The 20,981-nt window shown below is 48.7% G+C and overlaps 2 protein-coding genes and 1 pseudogene across 5 annotated transcripts in view; 2 read left to right on the top strand and 1 right to left on the bottom strand.

Annotated features, from left to right (window-relative positions):
• LOC144150075 (uncharacterized) overlaps nucleotides 1-20,981 on the bottom strand; it is a 50,043-nt gene that overhangs the window by 25,753 nt on the left and 3,309 nt on the right. For 2 of the 4 annotated variants that reach the window (XR_013318420.1, XM_077681886.1), the window contains exon 2: nucleotides 19,787-19,949. Coding sequence is in view for 1 of the 4 variants with exons in the window: in XM_077681886.1 (XP_077538012.1) it covers nucleotides 19,787-19,949 (163 nt within the window). In the remaining 3 variants the exon portion in view is untranslated. Of the gene's footprint in view, nucleotides 1-15,954; nucleotides 19,950-20,981 lie in introns of those variants that run through there. The other 2 variants (XR_013318421.1, XR_013318419.1) reach the window with 1 other exon arrangement.
• Nucleotides 578-3,916, top strand: LOC144149700 (uncharacterized; annotated as a pseudogene).
• Nucleotides 3,942-4,574, top strand: LOC144149699 (uncharacterized). The gene is made up of 4 exons (XM_077681351.1): nucleotides 3,942-3,966; nucleotides 4,025-4,213; nucleotides 4,330-4,438; nucleotides 4,499-4,574. The coding sequence occupies exons 1-4, from the start codon at nucleotides 3,942-3,944 to the stop codon at nucleotides 4,572-4,574; spliced, it is 399 nt and encodes a 132-aa protein (XP_077537477.1).

The following is a 20,981-nucleotide window of genomic DNA, read 5'->3' as shown; positions in this document are numbered from 1 at the left end:
ACCACCCCAACAAGCAAGCCGCCACGATCCCCAAGGAAGTACCGTATTTTCCGGTCTATAAGTCGCACCTTTGTATAAGTCGCACCCCCCTCAAAATAACAGTTTTTCAAAAAAAAAAAAAAAAAAAACGTAAACAAGTCGCACCGGTGTATAAGATGCACCAGTATATAAGACGCACTTGTTAATTAGGTAAACTCATAGTGAATCAGATCGTTAGAAAGTGCGGCGGAAGTACATGGTTGCGACGGCCGCCGCCTATGAACGCATCTTCCGCTAAGGAGGGCTAGACACGGGCAAATAACATCCAAAGTCTAGACAGAACTAACTTCTCAAAAATGGTTTATTGATACACACAGATGGAATGTACTTACGGACAGCGCTTAGGCAAAACCATCCAAGTCTTTTTCCTCAGACTCGCTAACAAATAAGAATGGTGCTATGTACACTACGTAGTGCGCCGCCGCCGGACATGGCTATGTTCACTACGACGTGTAGCGCCATCTAGGGAACGAATGTTAAAGCCATTTTATCACGTGTCTCAATGTAGCCGGTTGTCGGCCTCCCCCACAGCCGGGCCGAGCTAGCTGGCCGTGAGTTGTGGCTCACAGACGCGTGCGTTTCAGCGGGTTCTTTGTCGGGCACGCGAAACGAGTCTCGAGATGGAGATTAAACCTGGAGCACGGTTTGCATCTTACGAAGATTTTGAAAGGGCTCTCCGAAAGTTGCAGCTGGAGACGAACGCAGTCTACGTAAAAAAGACCTGAAGTCTGTAGATGTCGTGAATGCCCACTTGACGTCCGGAGCGGTAAAGTTGGACGAAAAATTGAAATTCGCCAACACTACGTTTACGTGCAAGCACGGCGGCAACTTCAGGACAAGGGGCACAGGAGTGCGGCCAAACCAGAGGTAAGAGCTGGCAGTGTTGCGACAACGCATGTAGTGCAGTGGTAGTAATCATAAAGATGGTACAATGGTGAGCGCAGTTAGGGAAGCAGCCTGCCGTGGCCAGGGAGAAGCATTCCGCATGAACCACACACTGGTGCACAGAATTTCTGTCGTGCCGCTGCAGTGGAATACGTCCGCAGTATCTGTAGCACCTCCGCAAATGTTTAAAATCGAGCTGGGAGCAGTCATTGCCTGCTAACCATCCTCGCCTGTTGGTAGTACAACTGGAAGCTTACAACCAACTCGGTTACGCCAAATTCACCGGCGACGGGGTTAACGTACCGTGGAGTCTTGCAATAGTTTCACCTGGTCACCGCACCTTCCGGTAGTCGTTTGCCAACTCTGAACACCCCAACTACTGCGCCCACTGCACCGACTTACGACACCACCAGCCCGTGTTTACACTAAGTGTACTGCTCACCAGTGCACATACTTGGTCTTTAGATTCTGCGACTCCCGCTTACGTCTGCTTCTGGGGTCTATAGCAAGTTTGGCTATAATGCATGCAATATGCTTTGTTCATGCCCTTTATTAGAAGCTGCCTGGTGTATTGTAAACGAAAGCTTAAGTTGGCCTGTGCATGCTTAGGGGCCATGTTTTGTAGTACAGGCGGACAACCTGCAAAACGGAAGTTCTCACTCAGCCCAAACGTGAAGCCCCTTTGCAGTTTTCAATGCCGCGGTTGTCCACTAAATGCGGTTAAGGTCACATGTTATGAAAGCTCAGATAGCAATGGTATTCAGCCCCCAATCAAAACAACCGGAAAAGTGATGTTGGAGATGCAAACTGATTGGAAAGCAAACTTGTTTACAGCCTATGTTGAGTGAAACAATTTGGCTATTGCCATTTTTTTTTTTCCAGAACAATGAAAAATGATTGCCCAGCTAAAATTGCGTTTGCTGCCAGGCGTGGAAGCCAAGAGCTGGAGATCACATGCACTATACTGGATCACAATCACGAGACTACAGATTACATGTTTGCCTCCTACCCGGAGTGCAGACGTCTAAATGACGACGAGGCCAAGTTTGTTCAGCCCCTCATAGAGATGAAGGTGCGACCCACCCGCATCATACAGAAGCTAAAGGAGGAGACTGGTAAGATTGTTCTTGCATCTTGGCTGTAGATGTTACTAACCCCTGTAATATTTTGTTTCAATTGTCTTACAGGAAAGGTGATCATTGCAAAGGATGTGCACAACATGAGGGCCAACAACAACAGAGGAGATGACACAGAAAAGCTGCTGCAGATGATCTGTGACCCTTGTGAAAAGGAGCAGACAACTGTCATACCCATTACTGACGAAAGCCAGGAGCTTCAACTTCTGTATGTGCAAACACGCCAAATGCACAGAATATTTGAAGGCTACCCAGAGGTTCTTGTTCTGGACGCAACCTACAGAACAAACAAGTATAGAATGCCCTTGTTTGTTTTCATGGCCGAGAATGGTGCGGAAAGCAGCCATGTAGTGGCATATGCTTTTGTTGCGTCTGAGCAACAGCATGTCGTTAGTAAGTTGCTGGAAACTTTTGTCAAGAAAAATGCAAAGACGTCAGACACCAATGTTGTCATCGTTGACAAAGACTTCACTGAGATTGCAGCAATACGGGAGACATTTAACTCAAAGCCTTCTGTGCAGCTGTGCCAATTTCATGTGATGAAAGCTTTCAGGGCAGCTGCTGGGCAATTGGCACACTCCACAGAAGAACGAGAAAGGCTCATCAGCAGCTTTGGGGAAATGGTGTGTGCACCTACTCCTGAGAAGTTTGAGGATGCCCAAACTGACTTTCTGAGACATGCTAATGTGGAAGCATGTGCCTACTTCCAGAAAAACTGGGCAGACATTGCCAATATGTGGGCAAGACACCTGTGGGACAAGCAGTTCACTGCAGGTAACACTATGAAAAGAGTTGAATCATACAATGCAAAGATAAAACACATTTTATCAGCATCTGACAAATTGCATGAGGCACTGACAGGTATACTCCAGCTATCAAGCGCACTCACGCAGGAAGCAAGACATCGTGCATGTGTGATGAAGACGTGCACATTTTACTCGTACGAAGCGTCAAGTGATGTCGAGGCAAGATGTGCCAAGGAGCTAACCCCCTACGCCTCCTCTGTGATCAACGAAGAAGCGGCCAAGGCTAGACAAGCACCACCAGAATTACGGCAAATAGAGGCAAGTGTTTATGCTGTTTCAAGTTCTTGTGGTACATGGCACGAAGTTTCAACACAAACTTGGACATGCACCTGCACCCCGTTTTCCAAGATGGGGCTTCCTTGTCGTCACATTCTGGCTGTCTGTGAAAGAACTAGTGTCATGCCTGACCTGTCCAAAGTCGTGAAGCCTCGGTGGTTTAAGTCTCATCACCTCAGAAACATGGCTGCTGGCGCTGATGCAGAGGAGACTTGTGACACTGCATCACATCAAAGCACAAATGTTGAACTGCTAACCATGCCAGGGCCAGCATTTAATAAGATGAATAGAAACCAGCTGTTTAATTATGCAATGAGGACACTTAAGTCTGTAGCAGACCACCTAGCTGACTGCTCACCAGATGTCTTTCGCGCCAAACTTGCAGTTATAGAAAATCTCTATGCAGACTGGCTAACAGAATCATCCTCGGGTTGTGTTAGCAGTGCTGTAGAGCAACTTGGAGCAGGCCATCACGATACTCCTTGTGGCAGCGTAGATATTCAGATCAACGAATCGGACCTCGAAGAGCAGTTGCATGACACCCGCAAAGATGGCATTGAAGAAAAAAGGACCTCTCCTGTCCAGGTTCAGGATAAACCTGAAGAAAACATAGCAACTCATGAGGCCTACTGCAGTGTGAACATACAAGCCGCCAGCTCCTGTTCAAATCCGGGGACACCGCAGCTAAAACTCCCGCTCGTCAAGCCGAGAGATCAGCCCAAATCTCAAGTGCAAGTCTGTGCAGAAGGGCAAAGGGCAAAGGGAACTGTCTGAAGTGGCCACAACACCTTTTGTGCAGATGACCGAAATGGCCAAACACAAGCGCGAGTATAGTGTGTAGGCAACAGTTCTTGGTGCATACTTACGTTGTCATTCTTTCAGTTCTGCTGACTGGGATCGTAGGGGAAGCTACCTCCAGCAGGGTGCTAAACTGCAGCTACATCATTCAGGAGGCTGATGTTGAAGTACGGCCAGAGCTCCTGCCAAGTGGTCTCTTGGACTACAGAGTTCAGATGCGGCAGTTGCAACGTTATTTCTCTGAAGATGCCTGGCAGCTGCTTACATCTGCAGGTAATTACCTCAATGCAGGTACTAGTGTGCTGCCTCCTCATAAGCCTGTTTTAATATGCTTCGCACATGGCTCGCCTCGTGTCAAACTGTCTCATGTGAAACTGTCCGTATTTCAGTTTCAATCAAAAAGAAAAATGAACTGTGGCTGTGCCATGCTTGCCAGGAGCGAGACAGCGGCGAGATCAAGATGATTTGCTGCGACCATTGCCTGCAGTGGTTTCACTGGTAAGAATTCATGGCCATGCCAAAATGACCAGTAGTAATTTTCGTGCTCTTTCTGTGCAGGACCTGTGCTGCAGTGAAGCAAGCGGACGCAAAGAAAAAGTTGTGGTTTTGTAGGCCCTGCTGTGGCATTGTCTGAAGCAATAAACTTGTAATGTCGGATGTTGCCAGATGTTGTTGGCAACTGCGACTTTGTAGTGAATCAATGTGTCTTGTCATATGCATTCTGTGCACTGCACTCCAGATCAGCACGTACAATTTGGTTTAAAGAATGCAGTCAAGACAACCCATCCTCGATGTGGTGAAAGCCAGAAAAGATTCCGATAGAGCTTTTCGACGAAGTAATTTTCTTTCTTCGTACATAAACAAACCTCTTATCTCATCCTCTAGCTGTTTTCTCGTATCAACATGTGTTTCTATTAACCAGCCCTATGATCACTCTATCCATCAAATAGCTCTGTAAGGGACGTGTTCATTCCAGGCTGTAGCTTCCTGCCAATGTGGTGCTATAATGGATTTTTTGGTCGGTTTCCTGCGACAATCGCACATCAGTTAGAACAAAATACTTAAGCCCCTTACAAGCAAACCATTATTGTTCTTTGTCCCCATAGGAAGTTTCCGTTTTGGAGTAGACGTAATTCTGTTTTGCTAGTGTATTATGGCACCCACTGAATATAAAGTAGCAAAAACTGGCTGTACCTGCTGCCCTTTTTGTGGGCGCATTGCCTTCTCTGTACTCTTGCAAGGATGGATCTTCGGCTAATGATAAGTAATGGGTTGTTCCCGTCAATATTGCACGCATTCGATAATTCGATGTGAAAAGTTTTCTTCATTGATGAAAGCATCGCGGTGGCCGTCATGTCAAAAAAAAAAAAAAAAGGCACATCTTTTGAGGCTCGCGCCAGCTGACTTATTTTTCTTTCCCTCTTTGTTACGGACAGTTCGTGTGGTCGTAAGCTCTGCGTACTGTTGGACACTTTAGGCTTCGATAGTGGCTAGAAGTCTAGTCAATCATGGCAACGCGTGCCCTGCGTACACGCTCACAAGAAGGAAATTGCGCGGAGGTACGGCAGGCAGCCTTAATACGCTTCCGCATTTCGGCACTACCATGTTGTCGGCTGTATTTGTACTCTCATTCAATTGGAAGTTCGCTTAATTCGAAGCGTGTGCATTGCCGACACGCGTTGCGAATATGGGACAGAGTAAGCACCCGGCTGATCATTTTGATCGTCTGATGCGTGCATCATGCGTCTGAACGCGAAGACTGCGAAGGCCGTGGCTAGAGCGGCGGTGCGCGCTGGGTGGACACAAACGCGCGAGCGCCGCCGCTTTAGCCCGGCCGGGAAGGGTAAGTACCCGGCTGATCATTTTTATCGTCTGATGCGTCTGAACGCGAAGACTGCGAAGGCCGTGGCTAGCGCGGTGGCGCGTACCGAGTTGATACAAACGCGCACACGTCGCCGCTTTAGCCCGGCGGCCCCGGCCGTGTATGGTAAACTGGCTTTCACCTCCGTTCTCTAGATGGCGCTACACGTCGTAGTGCACACAGCCATGTCCGGCGGCGGCGCACTACGTAGTGTACATAGCACCATTCAACAAATAATTCAGTATCTTCAGTAGGAGTCCCGCCGGCGCATCACTGTCGTCCTCCGACTCTGATGTCTTCTTCGCCAACATCGTTACCCCTCCCGGACCGGACTACTCCGGCCTTTATCAACCCGGCTACAAATGTTTTTGCAGAAATGGGAGCACCAAGAGTCGGAGACCCATTTGGCCACCTCTCCAAACGTTGCGCGTCTCTTGCATGCTGTCGTAAATCAGCGCAATAAAGGTGTCATGGCGGATGGAAGTGACACGACCGGAAGCGGCCCGAAAATCGAAACTCCGCAACCTGTCATTTTAAAAATTTGCAGCACATTTACCTCCTTCAGAGTAACTCTCTGTAACAATTTATAAGCTGCATTTTGTTTTTGCAACCCAGTTTGATGTTACTTTGAATTTATTCTGAACTGTAGATACTGTGCATGGCATTATTACTCCGCATGGCAGCATCGGGCTGACATGTTCAGAGGGGTCCACTGTTAAAGGGAAACAGTGAGCGCATGGATGACGCGCTCCGCGAAATGCCGGCGCCAAGAAGTGGCGAGAATCGGAAACTGCAGAGTGCACATAGGCCAAGCTCAGTCAAACTGGTCCCTTAAGTGTCCAAAGTGCGACTATGTAACCAAAATTTCTACATTGGCAGACGCACCATTTTTTGTCCTACTAGACGTTCCTTCACAAGTGAAGAAGCTCCTGAAAGGGTGCACCATTCTCGACATAACAAAGCCGCTCGAGCCAACCTGATAGCCTGTAAGATATAACGGGATGCTTTGTACCGAGAGTTTGTGTCTTTCACGGCCACCTGTGGCAATCGCGTAAGCTTAAAATTGAATGCAGACGGTACTCCGCTTTTCCGATCGAGTGCAACAGCAATATGCCCAATCCAGCAGGACAAGCGCATTTGAGACATTATGTCTCTTTAGAAATGTTATGCAATATTATCTGGAGGAATAACTTTTTCTCCTCCTTTTCTTAAAGATTTCTCAGTGAAGCACAACGTCGTCACCTCGAAGGAAGATCTTACCAACTGAAGAACACTTGCCCGGGGAGCGCTCTCTGACGTTTACGAGTGCATAAAAAGAGCAGTCACAGACCTTATCACGAACGGACCACGCTTCGGCTTTCACGTACAATCTTTGGATTGACAGCTTCGAGAGAAGGAGCTACATCACCTACACACGTCACTTCATGACAGGTATGTCAGTTTCCACAAGTGCTCCTGCATGACACTTGGCTATGTATGCGAGGATGTTTAAAAACATAGCTATGTACTGAGTGCAAGCCAGCTAATGCAGTTAAAGCCCGCTTCAATGAAGTCGCGTGAAAGGTCCACAAGCCGTGTGGAAGGGCGCTTACCCACACAGCGCTCTGCGTTGCAAGGAAGCAGGCCGCAAGAGTTTCGGGCGCCGCCGCCGAAACCGCACCTTTTTACGATTAAAGCACCCGACAACAGTACCATCGATGGCACCATGAAAAAGTTCGAGACAGCAGTGGGCCCACGCAGCCTGAAGACATTGCAACATCAGGGAGGATTCATGTTCTTTGCAGTGTTGGCAACAGCCGCCGCGGCGAGCAGACACAGCAAGGTAAAGTGACTACAGGAGGAGTGCGAATGGAGCTTCACTGCGTGGGTTCACATGCCGTCTATGTGACGGCCCTGCAGATTAACCCGCTGCTGGCCACCACTGACTTTGCCACAGGCCTGGCCCCATTTGGCAAGGAGAATAACATCCAGTACCTCGCATTCAAAGAGTTTCCCTTCGTTGACACCAGCAGCTGCCTCGTCAACATCGAGATGGCCAAGCCGGTCCTCAACTTCATCCACGTGAGAGGGGAACGCGTACAGTGCGAGTATACGGGTGTGTGGAAAGTGCGTTCACTGTGCAACCAGCAGGCCCACAGTGGTGCCAAATGCACCATCCCCTGGTGTGCCAAGTGCAATGCGTTCGACCCCAACGCGAGGAGTGCACTGCGCTATGCCGGCACTGCCAGGGGAGCCACATGACGGCCGAATGCTTCCAGCCGCGGACCTACACTGCGGTGCTCAACGACTCCCCAGCCCTTTCCACAGAGACACAGAAGTCAAAGGCTTGAAGATGATCGACTTCCAACACGACTAGGGGTGGCTCAATATCTTGAAGGCCATGTACTGCACACATTATCTTGATCGCAAAGTTGGTTGAAAAACTTCTAGCTGGGGAAGGTGCCAACGAGTTTTTGATGATGTTCGGATTTTAATGGCGCAAGGTCAAACGAGTTTTTGTCGTGCTCCAACCAGCGTCTGATTCTGAGTTTCTTTTAAACATCGTGGGCCATGAGGCCACGATGCTTAAAGGAGTACTGACACCAAATTTTGATACCTAAAAATGATATAATTGGCTTCAGTAGTTTGTACAGATGCCTCACAGAAATTTTTGCAGCGATCCGAGGCCGGAATCACATCTAAAATCGATTTTGATTGTCCAGGCCGCGAGCTTCCACAAATCGGCAGCACTAGCGCAATCGCTTTCGGCGTGACGAAACATTGGCCTACGTGTCTGGCCGGTTCAGGGTGACGTCATATAGTCGTTTTCAGAACCGGAAACGATATCCTGCGCTGCTGTTGTCGGTGGTATTCGTTTGGGCAGGAGACGTGGGCGTAGCTGTGTGAGCAATGCTTGTAAACGTTGCGTGTTCGACGTCTTTGCTCTTCAGTTCGTTGCCGGCGCATGGTGTTCGACACTGGTGCCGAAAACGGCGTGGTGCGCGATGTCGACGGGCACCGCGGCGACGCGGCGGTGCGCGTCGCCGCGGTGCCATGGCAAGTTGTGCTATGGCAAGCTCGCGCGGTATGCGAAGTACTGCTCGTGGAAGCCTGCCCGAGCAAATCGACGACGACGCCAAGATGCATTATTTTCCACGCGACGACATGCAGCGCTAAATGTGGACTTCGTGGAGTTGGTGCACGCCGGTGGCCGCAAGAACTGTCACCCAAGCCAGCGGGCTCGGGGTTGCACGGGTCACCTTGGGTGTTGGGAACTTAGTATCGTGGCGACTATTTGATCGCTGGTATCTGTACAACTGCGAATGACCATCCCTTACACAACTTTTCACCACACTATCATCCCCTTTTTCGCATATGAAGCTTTATTTTGGCAATAATTTCCGTTTCTGCGATCGGTGACCAAGACATCTGCTGCAGCCTGTTTTGATTCTAGCGCGCAGGTGGCGCCATCTTTCGGCCGCTCGCCGCACCGTGGTGCCGACAGTGCTGGGTCGGAGCGCCGAACCTCCGCTGCCGGTCAGCGTAGGCTTCCCATCGCGGCAAATATCTGAACGCCACTTTTAAATTCAGCTCTGATAACAACTCCTAGCACAATTTTCAACACACTAACATCTAGTTTCTCGCATGTAGAGCTTCTTTTTCGTGATCAGATTGATTAGAAGAGTGGCGACAAGCTGTTATATCACGGTCTGCGCCGGTTCGAGCCACAGTGATATTAAAAAACGGACGACGGCAAAGACATCGCCGGCCTAATCGCCTGTTCTGTTGTTGTTCTGTCTGTTGGGTGGCAGTGACTCATCCGAGTCTGAAGATTCAGACAACACGTCGACTGCGCGGGCGAGTCGCGGACCACAATCGTAGCAGACGATGCGGCGAACGCATGGAGGAAAGAAAAACGTTCCTGATGTCACGGGTGAGACCGTGACGTAAGGCTGCCCGCTTGCAGGCTGGCCTTCGAACGGCCATTTTCCCGCGCGGCGACCAAATTTGAAATTGGTTGCAATAAACGTGCTATAATTAATTCTGTGTTGGCGGCTGACGGCTTTCGGTTCGATTTTCGTGATTACTGGGCCAATAGGTATTCTTTACAGCATAAAAACTGAAAGCGAGAAATTTCGTGTCAGTACTCCTTTAAAAGAATACTTTAGTTGCGGGCGTATATTACTCTAGAAACCCGCGTCCGCGCTGCTCACGAAGGATAAACGTAACATGAATTTTTGCGAGCGCTCACTTCGTGAAAAGACGACCCAGCATTAAATTTTCGTCGTCTGCTGATTCCCGAGTATAATTTTGGATTATCCATCGTACTTCTGTCGCATGAAATTTATTCCACATTGGCTTGTACGGGGTAGTGATCAATATCTGAGGAATGATACTGGCAAGCGTACCTGGCGTGCTGTCACGTATGGGTGCCCCACTAAATTATGCAAGAACACACACCCAAATCACACACACCCGCTGCTGCTAAGCTCAACGCAGTTGGACACGTCATCCGTAGCAGCCTGCCAACCCCGTCCACTGCATCGGACCGCAGGTTGTTGGGGTCACTGCGATGTGGATGAAACCCTTTATTGCGGAAGCCGACCTGGGAGCCGCCCTCGTGCCCTACGGGAAGAGTAGAATAACTAATGGCAAACTACAATGCAGAGTTTCTGGATGAGACCTCTAAATTTCATTAAGCGAAGTGGTGAGATAAAATTGACCATACTAAGAAGCAGCTGTAGTAATGTGCAATAAACTGAGCAATTACAGGTGTCTCTTTGCAGGCTATTCCTTCAGTGGGAAAGATGTCAGAAAATGTGTCGCAGGGATTTTGGAACCCTCCCGTGCAGTTGGCCTAAATGCAATGCGGCCCTCACACAGACATAGGAGCTGGAAGCCGCAGTGCGAACTTGTTCTCAGAAACGGCGTCATTTAACACTGCATGAGAATCTTGGACAGTGCAGACTGAAAAAAAGTTTTTGTACAGTGCAGGCTTTGTTGAAACTGGAAAAAGAAATGTAAAATCACTGTGGCCCATTTGATGTCCTACGACCGGACAAGTCTCAAGATGTTACAGTGAATTGACAGACTCTATGTAGAGGCCATTGTGCTTAATTTGCCCGCCTCCCAACAAGAGGTCTGGTAATATCAGGAAAACAGCTTATACAATTGCTGCCTGGACTGGTTGTGCATTACTTGCGACTTCCCAGCATTTGTGTATACTTAAAAAATAAAGAAGCCGTGAACTGAACTTGTAAGGAAAGCAAATATTTTTAACACACGTCTGTATTTCACAAAAAGAATAACCGTTTCTTGCATGTTCTAGATCTAAGGCCGTTAACTTTTGTTTGACTGCACTTTAAAATGTTTTGAATGATACCACTCCCCTCCCTCGAGAAAAGTTTGTGCACTGCTCATATAGTGTACCAAAACCACTAAACTGTTTCCACTGTCTTTCTGACATGCACCTGCTCAGTATGGAGGTCATGAAAATTCAATGTAACTCTTTCTGCAGTACATAATGCCCCTGAAGGCGTTTCTCTGTTCTGTTCTGGCTTTAATTAATACTGTTCAGCAAAAGTTTCCAATTTTTGCCAATTTGAATGAACAATTTTTTGTCATAAACATTGTTTTTCATGGACCATTGATAATGGACAAGACTACACAACCACACAAATACACGAGTGGCTGGCTGTTGCGGCAAATCTCAAAGAACAACGGGAACTGGCAGCCCACACCATGAAAGCCCTCAGCGGCTGCCTCGACCTAGGCCGCTGATCTGTTTCCTCTATCCTGTGACTGATAAAGTTTCTATGTATCTGTGGCTCACATTGCTATTTCTATGTATCTGTGGCTCACATTGCTAATCCATGTGAGAAGGGTAGTCAGGGAAAAGGGAAATACCTTATGACATATGTTCTCTGTTTACACGAAAAAGTAACGTGTAGAATTAGTGATAAGACTGCATTACCCCAGGGAAATTACTTTTAAAGGGGTCCTGAAATACCTTCCGCCGATGCATGGATGTACATGTAACCAAATAAAGCAATGTATTAGCAATCTCCTCCCGCAAGAGTTTTGTTAAAACGATGAGTATTAGCTGAGAAATCGTAAATCAAAAACCGCGCATTATCGTCGCGCCGCGTTTCCTCCTCCTTTCAACATTCTTCGCTGTTGACGGCGCGCGAGCACCCCCTCCCATGATGCTGCGCTCCTCAGCGGTGACATACTTCCGCTATTACGCTCCTACGACCGCCGTCTGCTACGGGCAAGCTTTGTTGACACCATGAATCCCGCACTCCCGGAGGCTCAAGGCTGGAAAAGCAATCTGGCCGCATGTGTGCGGCGGCCTGGCCTTGCCTTTTCGTGGTGTACGTTGCTGCAGTTGCTATCGGCGGCACGGGACTTTTTATCGGCGACGAACTCGCAGCCGCACGGGGAGCATCGTGCGCTCGTTCTCTTTGATGCACCGCGCACTGTTTATCCAAAAAGCGCCGTATCCAAAAGCGCCGTATCCAAAAAGCGCCGCTGGTGCCGGGTCTTATTTTGCGGCGGTGGTAATTCCTGCCGGCGGCATGTGAAAAAGACATTTTAAACCGATACAGAACACGTGCACAAAACGCTTCGATCATGTGACCAGTTCAGCTTGGGGCGACGCGTGGTGGAGAGCGGCAACGTTGGCAAAACATGCTCCGCCGCGGCTCTGAACTTTCTAGCCATGGAGGAAACAATACTCAGGAGAGGCCCCTAGCACCCCAAACGCATTGCAAAAAGTGTGGCGGAAGTCACGTGATTTTTCTTGAGCCCACAGACAATGTTGCTTACTTGTTTACAACTGCGGCGGCCAAATTTGGGCGAATAGAACGGACAAATTTTTAAGGTGCTTGGTATGTGGCTGCCTCACTACGCCTGCAAACCAGCGCAGTCGCTACGACAAACGTTTTTAGATTAGGCCAGTTTGAAAACTCTGCCGTCGGAGGCGTCTGCATTCGCCATCCCGCAAGCCTGTTGCTATGACGACTACAAACGCTACTTTGCCAGGCTTAAGCGCTGAAAAATTGTCCTATCTCAAAAACAAAGGCCGTTTTTCGATTGAAACTTTGGGTGAGGGTTAGAATGGGCAAATAGAAGGCGAAATCAACAGCTTAGAAGATGACATCGCACCGAGGAATTAGCGACGAAGCTGTTTTCGCTTCGAAGCGGGAGAGCAGGGCGACGCCATGTTAGTCAAATCAAACCAGAGACAGCAAAGGATGATGGGATAGAGTGCTGGGCTCCGTGGGCTCAAGTCATGGCGGGACTCGGCTTCACAAATGTGACGTCAGGGCCTCTCCTAACCTTTTCTTTCCTCCATGTTTCTAGCGCAGGAGCGAGCATCATTTCTTTGACAATCTCAAACATCGGTTGCCTTGGCAACAAGGCACAAACCACTCTAGAAGTCCGTTACGGTTCCGTGATCCCGGTTCAGCTCGGGGCCCCACCTCGTGACATGTGGGCACTGCAGGCTACACTCACACCCATTGGGAAGTGCGAGATGCGTTTTTTTTATAGGAGGCGATGGTGTGTGTGTTGTGGACGCCTTTGTTGCGCGATGAAATGCGACGTTGTGCTTCTGCGGGTGGATAGTGCTTCCCATGTTCTGGATTTTCTTTCTCGAGCGACGTACGACTCAACCTCGCATGGGGTATGTGCAGTGTGCGCGGCTAAAAGCCATCTCGGCTTGTGCGCCAGAGTTAAGTGACTTGCTGTTCGTCCCCGCAAACCGCGCGCGAGGTGAGTGCCGAATTTACGACGGGCAGCTAGGAGGAAGCAATCCATCGTCTCTCAATCGCGGTTCAGACTTGCAACGCATGTTGTGACGTTGTGTTCGTTCGAAACGCATCTCTGGATTGTTTGAATTTGAATAAAATGTATGCGTCAAACCCGCGCATTCGGCTCAGGGCGTTCTCTGCGATTGCACAAAAGAAGTGCTGCGGGGCTTCAGCCCTTCTTTATGAAACGTACTCAGGTAAGAGAATATCCATGTCGTGTTATGGCCGTGTTGCATTCAATAGAAACGGTTAAGCGTTTGTTTACACTTGTTTCGTTTGTCGTAAAATGTCCAAGCACTCCGGCACTCCGCTGGCAGATAAGCCGGCGAGCCGACGCTGAGCAGACGACTCGTCTCTTTGCCGGAAGTGCATGAAAAAGTCGCCCAATAGCAGGATGTCTAGCTCATGACGAACATCTGGGAATTGATTACGTAGACATGTGAAGATGGCGGCGTCCAAAAACATGAAGGGAAGGGTGAGAAAAAAGTGACAAACTTTGCAACAAAAGTGTAAGCTTTCCGCTGCGCGTAAAAGAGTAATACTTGGCACAGATGACGTTGACGACCCAATCTAACAATTGCGCTAGTTCATTTAGTGTGCTCAAAACGCCTCTCAGGGCCCCTTTAAGTAGACTATGCCAATGAGAACAGTGTGCCATCATTGTTTACGGTTGCTTCCTCGCTTCAAAAAAGTGAATTTACTTTTTATTCAAAATCTACTTGAATAAAACTACTTATAGCTTATTTTCAATAAAATGAGTGCCAGCGTGACCTCCCTTGGTGAAAGTTTGAATTGAAACATCTTTAGGGTCACCATTACAAGACACTTCTTTCATTGAAAGCTGTGCTTACAGGCTGTCAGCCAAATGAATTTAATTTGCAGTATACCGCCATTATAACGAAGCCTTTTGAACAACAAACCGGCTTCATCATAGGTGACACTTACTTCAAAAGCAGATATTATATGTACGGTGCCGTAAGGAATGTAAAACACCTCAAAAGATTTCTGATGAAGCTTTTTACAGATGATTGTTTTAATAAATGTCATACTGTCGAGTGATACATCTACAAGCATGTTGCACATTGTGAGATGTGGAATATCACAAAATGCATGACCTGGTGGAACCTACGCAATCACTGAAGCAACACATGGCCAACAGAAAAATTTTGGTGAGCTCCAGTTCAGGTGAGTATAACTTGATAGTTTTTGAACAGTTGTGCTTTGTGGAGAGAACACTAAAGCTCTTCTGTTACCCTTGCAAGACTGACGAATACAATCTTCCTCATTTAGTCTGTAAAACCAAGGTGGAATGTCTGAAATATTTTCAGACATTTCAGAAAGGGAAATATTTTTCTAGGGTGAGTAATGTAATATTTCACTGCACTTTCGGAGATATACAGGCTGTAGTGTGGTTTTGTCTCGAATTAACCTGTCGATTGTCTTGTCGTGAAGTTGCATGCTCAAGCATCTCTTCACTTGTTAGCTGAGGAATGAATAGTTTGAGGAACAGGTTTTCGTGCTACCTTTTGTTATAAACCGTGACCCAGCATTCCGTATATTGTAAAATCGCCTTGACAAATAGACGAACTTGAATAGGAAGTTTTTACGTTTTGGTTAGCCTTGATGGTTGCCGACGGCACGCATGCATGTGCACAAATATTTAGACTGTTTATGACTAACAGCTTGGTTAACTTTTTTTTTTCCTTTTCATATTCAGTTCTGCAAGTTGTGGATGTTGTTTTGCCTGCATAGAACTGTTGCTCAAGCTGATTGAAGAGCGTTCTTGTTTTTTTTTTTATTATCTTCACTGAAATAAATAGAAGTTACTGTACCAGTGCCTTAAGCGACAAACGTCGTTAAGCGTGGTTGCGATGATTACAAACACGGCCCAAATGTTCCATGCGTGTTGAACAAGCCTTATTTAGTGGCTAAATAAGCTACGTGACTCTGAGCCCTTGTTAAATGCTGGGAAAAAATGCTGAATACACGCTGTTACATCGACGTGCCCATGTCCACATGCAAATGATTTTGTGATTTTTTTTATTCGCTACTCCCCAAATTAACAACGTGGTTCGACACAGCCGAGAGAAACCATTTACAACGGCAGCCCCACAGTCCAGATATGTGGCCAAATTTTTTTCTTTTTCGATTGTGACTTATAGTAGAGGGGCAGAATACTCATTCAAACTCGGAAGGGCTGTCAAGTTGGCCGTGCATTGCACTTGACATGATGGTGAGTACGCCAACCCACAGGGGCTGCACCCTTAGCCTTGTCCAGTAAAAACAGATGATGCAGGTCAGCGAGCCATGGCGTGCTTGCTGTCCGCCCCCCCCCCCCCCCCCCCCCCCCTTCCCCCAACAAGCCTTTGTTTGACAGTCCAATGCTCGGTACGTTGTTGTCCACCCTGTCCCGTCACGTGTTGCCCTAGTGGAATAGCTAGCTGCAGGTAATATGTGAACTGGTCTGGAACTCCTGTACGATTGACCTTGGGTAATGCAGGGTGTGCTGCATCATTCTTGCCCCCTTGATTATACTTGTAGAGCATTCGAAGGCAGGTGTGTGGCTCTGACGGTCCAACTCCCCCCCCCTTTCAGCAAAAACTACAAGCCAGTGACCAAGAAGCGTCTCTTCCCCAAGAACCTACCCAAGCCCTCCGAGCTATCTACGTCGGCCAAGTGAGTAGCACGGGCTTCCAGTACCCGTTTGCCAATCTCGCTTGACGAAACAGCTGGGCATAATTTGTGCATTCAGGGTCCGTGGGTCTAAACACTCGTACAGCTCATAATTCGTCGAAAGTTCCTTCACAGCCCTTTTTAAGATCACTGTTGCGACACCACATGCCAGGCGAGGTCCAATTATCGTGTCGCAAGCTCTTCAATCACTATACAGTCAAGTCCACTTGTATTGATACCGTGTATAACGATGAACAGCTATGGCACTGCCTTCTTTTGTGTGCCTTCTATGGTAAAATAAACCACTTAAACAAGAGAGGGGTGTGCCACAGGGAGATGTGCTCGGGTGCACACTTTATTTAAAAAATGAACTAAACTTTCACACTGTACTGCCACTGACTATGTCTTAGGCTGTGTATGTCCATGATGTGAGGAATGGAAGTCCTGCAATCTCTCTTTTTGTGAACAGGACACGTCCAGTTGGCAGAGAATAAGCTGTCAAAATGGGCAGACAAGAATGAATGTTGCACTGGTGTCTTACACCAAGGTGCTCATCATCCAATACGCCAGCAGCATCACCAGTCAACCCTGCATCGGGAATGGAGCACAGCTAGTGCGCACTGAGGTGAACTTGTTATGCTGCTATGGGGCTTTCCCAAGGTACAGCAAAGAGCAGCCACCAAGACCAATGGAAGAACATGGCCAATTGGAGTACTCTTTGCAGGGCACTGAGGACACCTTAGATAACGTGCACATGTCCTGCAGTTATGTTTCCCCTTGTGATGGAAGATAAGCAAGTTTTGCATGTTTCCGCTGGACACACCAGTGGTTTTCCTCAGCCGTGTCCTCTTAGCTGACAGACTGCATGGAGAACACTGGCCCCTTATCAACCAAGGACTGCATTTCAGATTAGTACTATGGTAAGTAGAGAGAACAAAAGTTTGCTACTTGGAGCTTCTCAGTCTGCAGTGAAATGGTAGTGAGCACCCAAAAGGCATCCCAGAAGGCGGCGAAATTAAGGGCAACAGACGGCAAGGGAGCACAGGGAAATATAAACGCAGAGTGCGCCAAGGACATTCAAAGCTTGTACAGGCTAAACCGCCAACAGGCAGTAAGACTGATTCTGGAAGGCCCGCCCCATCCCGAGGGAGTAGCTGCAGAAGCGTTTTGAAGCTGCCTGGGCCGAGAGGGCCGCAAGCACAGCGCTCCTCACCACGAGACTCCCAGCACTCGAGAACACCACACACACAAGTTCCTGGACCAGGAGGTGGTGGCGAGACTCATGAAGTGTGAGAGCACAGCACCAGGGCAGACAAGCTGAACTACAAGCACTGGCGGACCATTGACCCCGAGGAGACATTTCTTGTCACAGTCTTCACTCAAGCCTTCAATCCAAGACGAGCAGCATCCGACCAGCACATGGACACACACCCAAGCCACCAACCATGTGGCAATAGAGAATTTTAGCATAGTGGCTTCCGTACGCTACGCCAAGGTTAGCGGGTAGCGGGACCCGACTGCGCATGCGCGCGCGATCACGCTATTTCTTCCGCCGGTCGGGGCGGAAAACGTGTTTTGGCGAAGCGGGCCGCCGTAGCGCGAGTTCCGCACGCCGGTAGCGGAGTGGGGTGTGCCAAAAATCCATTCGCGCAGTTGCCAAAAAATGGCAATTCGTCTCCACGTAAAGCATTTGAAGTCTAAAAGCCATCCTACAAAAAAGCATAAGCATTGTTCTAGACTGTATTTGCAAATACTTTTGTGCCTTTATAAAAGCAGTTGACAGGTAGCAGCATGCTGCGGCGCCTGCAACAGCATTGCGTCGTGCTCGTCCTGGTCCTGTCAGTCCTGTCAGTCTGCCTTTGCCGTCTTCGCGGCACACGGGCGAATCGGAAAACTCATCGATTTTTTTTGGTGTGCTGCGCAGCCAACGTCGTCATGCTGTACAGTGTGCTGCACAATCCACTGCTTCGCAATACGCTGACCTGGCGCGAGATAGAGGAAATTTACTTCCTCGTTTCACAGCCGGAGCCATACTGCTTCACCGCGCAGTACGGACTTCTAGTTGTGGCCAGTATTAGGCGGTGCAAGTTCGTGAAACTCTTCAGATTCGAGAGAGATGACATTTGTGAGCTGCTCACCACCCAGAAGATTCTGGATGACGTGATAAGCGCCCAGCGTGTCAGAGTGTCGGGCATGGAGGCCCTATGCATGTCGCTGCGGCGCCTCGCGTACCCGAACCGCTTGTGCGAGCTGGAGGTAGAGTTCGGTCAGCACGGGACGGTGATATGCAGCGTGGTGAACAAAGTCTTGTCCCACATCGAGTATTACTTCACCCACCTCCTGTCGGACATGAACAACCACGATTGGATGACCCCGTCCCGTATGCACGAGTTTGCTGAGCTGAGAGTACATTTCCGTTGGTGCGCTGAGTGCACTTTTAGCAACGTTCGTTTTTCACAGGCCGTCCATGCGAGGGGCGTGCCGCTGAGGAGCTGCTAGGGCTTCATCGACGGCACGGCGCACCGGATTTGCCAGCCGACAATGGAGCAGCACAAGTTTTTCTCCGGGTACAAACGGTTTCACGTCGTGAAATACCAGGCGGTAATGTGCGCAAACGGCATCATCTGCGAGCTGGGCGGACCTTAAAAAGGAAGGCGACATGATGCTGGTATGTTATTTGATAGTATTGATTGCCTGGTATTACCAAGCAGAGTGCAAAAAGTATAGTTGGAGGGTTTGTTGCCCTTTCGGGGAAGTCGTAATTTCGAGCATATCGTATTTCACTGTGGTGTGCTTTCATGCAGTAACACAGCGAATATAGGAGATGGTGCATGTAGTTTAACAGTAGCTTTCTGTCATTCTGCGGGATGCGAAACTACTTATTCTACATATCGAGGAAATGCGTAAAAGCAATGATGCACTAACACTCTTCCCCTGCCTGTTTTAAGGTAGGGATATAAGTGGTCGGTTATGTATTTTTGGCCGTTCAGGAAAGTCCTGTTTGAAATACAGAAATGTTATGCATCAAACGGCATTGAAAATATTGGATTGAGTGCTAGTACATCTACATCTACGTGCATGCAGACAGCAAGCGCACTGCGGTGCAGTTTTGGAAGAACAAGCAGGTGGCAACAGGAAAAGCAGAGCCAATCTAGTCACTAAATGGGCCGAACAACCCCAGCAATAGCTGCCCCCTTCCAGCGTGACGGTTCAGATGACAATCGCCTCGATTCAGTCAGCAAAAAAAAGAAGTGCACTCGAACAGCGCAAGTGGAGGCACCGTTTTCGTCAAAAAACCCACCTTGCTTGCCTCGTCAGTCGTGAATCGGTGGCATAGCCTGGCAGCAGAATCTGACCTACTTTCAAGATAACAGCCGTGACAGCTACTCTGCAATAAAGCAGGGCTAATCGGAGGTCGGCTATGGGGAAATGCGAAGTTCATAAGTTTGCTTGAAGGTCTGCCAGCTAAAAAGGTCCACGAGGGCTTGCGCAAGTGTCCAGATAATGGAATGGTCTCACGTTCTGTTGCGCTGGGAGACGTCGCCCTTGTTCTGGAAGAACCCGCAGTCAACTTGGCCGTCGAAGGGCTGCTCAACAGATGTGGGATGCCCGGTGGAGTCCGTGATCAGGGAGGGGGGGTTCTGGCACGCCCTGAGCTGGACCACGTCAGGAACAGCAGAGTCTGTAAACAGAAACAAAAGCCTCACAACCAAGCGCTTGACGGTGCCAAGAAGAGCTTCGAACCTCGGTGGTGGTGCTGCTGCATACGTGTGGCCGTGGACAGAGAATGCAAAGCGGTAGCTGCCACCGCCCTGCCATTGTGGCTGCCTTGCCTGGCCCTCACTCCAACTCCCTTGCACTGGGTGCCACAACCTGTGTTGTCCTGTGCCTCCACTGGCAACACTCATACTGCTCGGATCCTCTCACTGATAGTTTTCCTTCTAGCTGACTTCCCACATGGCACACAGACTAAGTCGCACCCAACCATGAGCTTTCACATCTTCAACATCAACCTCACTGGACTAAGGTGTCGTGGGTTATAACTTCAAAGTCGCAAGCAATTAGTATACACAAGTACAGGGTTTCAAATATGCAGATGGCTAACTTTAGGGCATCCATTTTTTTTTTACGGCCCGCATACTTTCCCAAGCAACCCTGCAATTTCAACATGTATCCAGTTACATTCAAAAGTGAGTACCCCCCAAAGTCGTACGAAGAGATACGGGAAGCTCCACCAAAATAACAAATGCACCAAGACTCGCAGTACATCCCAATATTCGAACATTGTGACAAACAGGCGGCAGCTGTTTCTGCCTTAAATCGGTATGCCCTCTTGATTTTCGTTCTCCTTTTTTGCTCTTTTATTCCCCCCGGATAAATTTTTTTCTGTCCACGTGCAAGACTGAGCTCAAGCAAACTACTGATTGTGAAACAACATTGTTGATTGATTGATTGTAGGGCTTAACGCGCTGACGCAACGCAGGCGATGAGGCGCGCCGTAGTGGAGGGCTCCGGATTAATTTTGACCACCTGGGGATCTTTAACGTGCGCCGAAATCTCGTACACACGGGCGTTTTTGCTTTTTGCCTCCATCAGAAAAGCGGCCGCCGCGGCCGAAAATCGAACCCGCGACCTCGTGCTCAGCAGCAGAACGCCTTAGCCACTGAGCCACCGCGGCGGGTGAGACAACATTGTAGTCACAGTAGTTACGTCA

The sequence above is a fragment of the Haemaphysalis longicornis genome, unplaced genomic scaffold, assembly GCF_048455015.1.
Source record: "Haemaphysalis longicornis isolate Haplotype H1 unplaced genomic scaffold, Haemaphysalis longicornis Haplotype H1 scaffold_8, whole genome shotgun sequence".
In the NCBI taxonomy this organism is placed as follows: Eukaryota; Metazoa; Arthropoda; class Arachnida; order Ixodida; family Ixodidae; genus Haemaphysalis; species Haemaphysalis longicornis.
The sequence above is the reverse complement of the archived record's forward strand: the minus strand, read 5'-3'. Positions and strand labels throughout refer to the sequence as shown.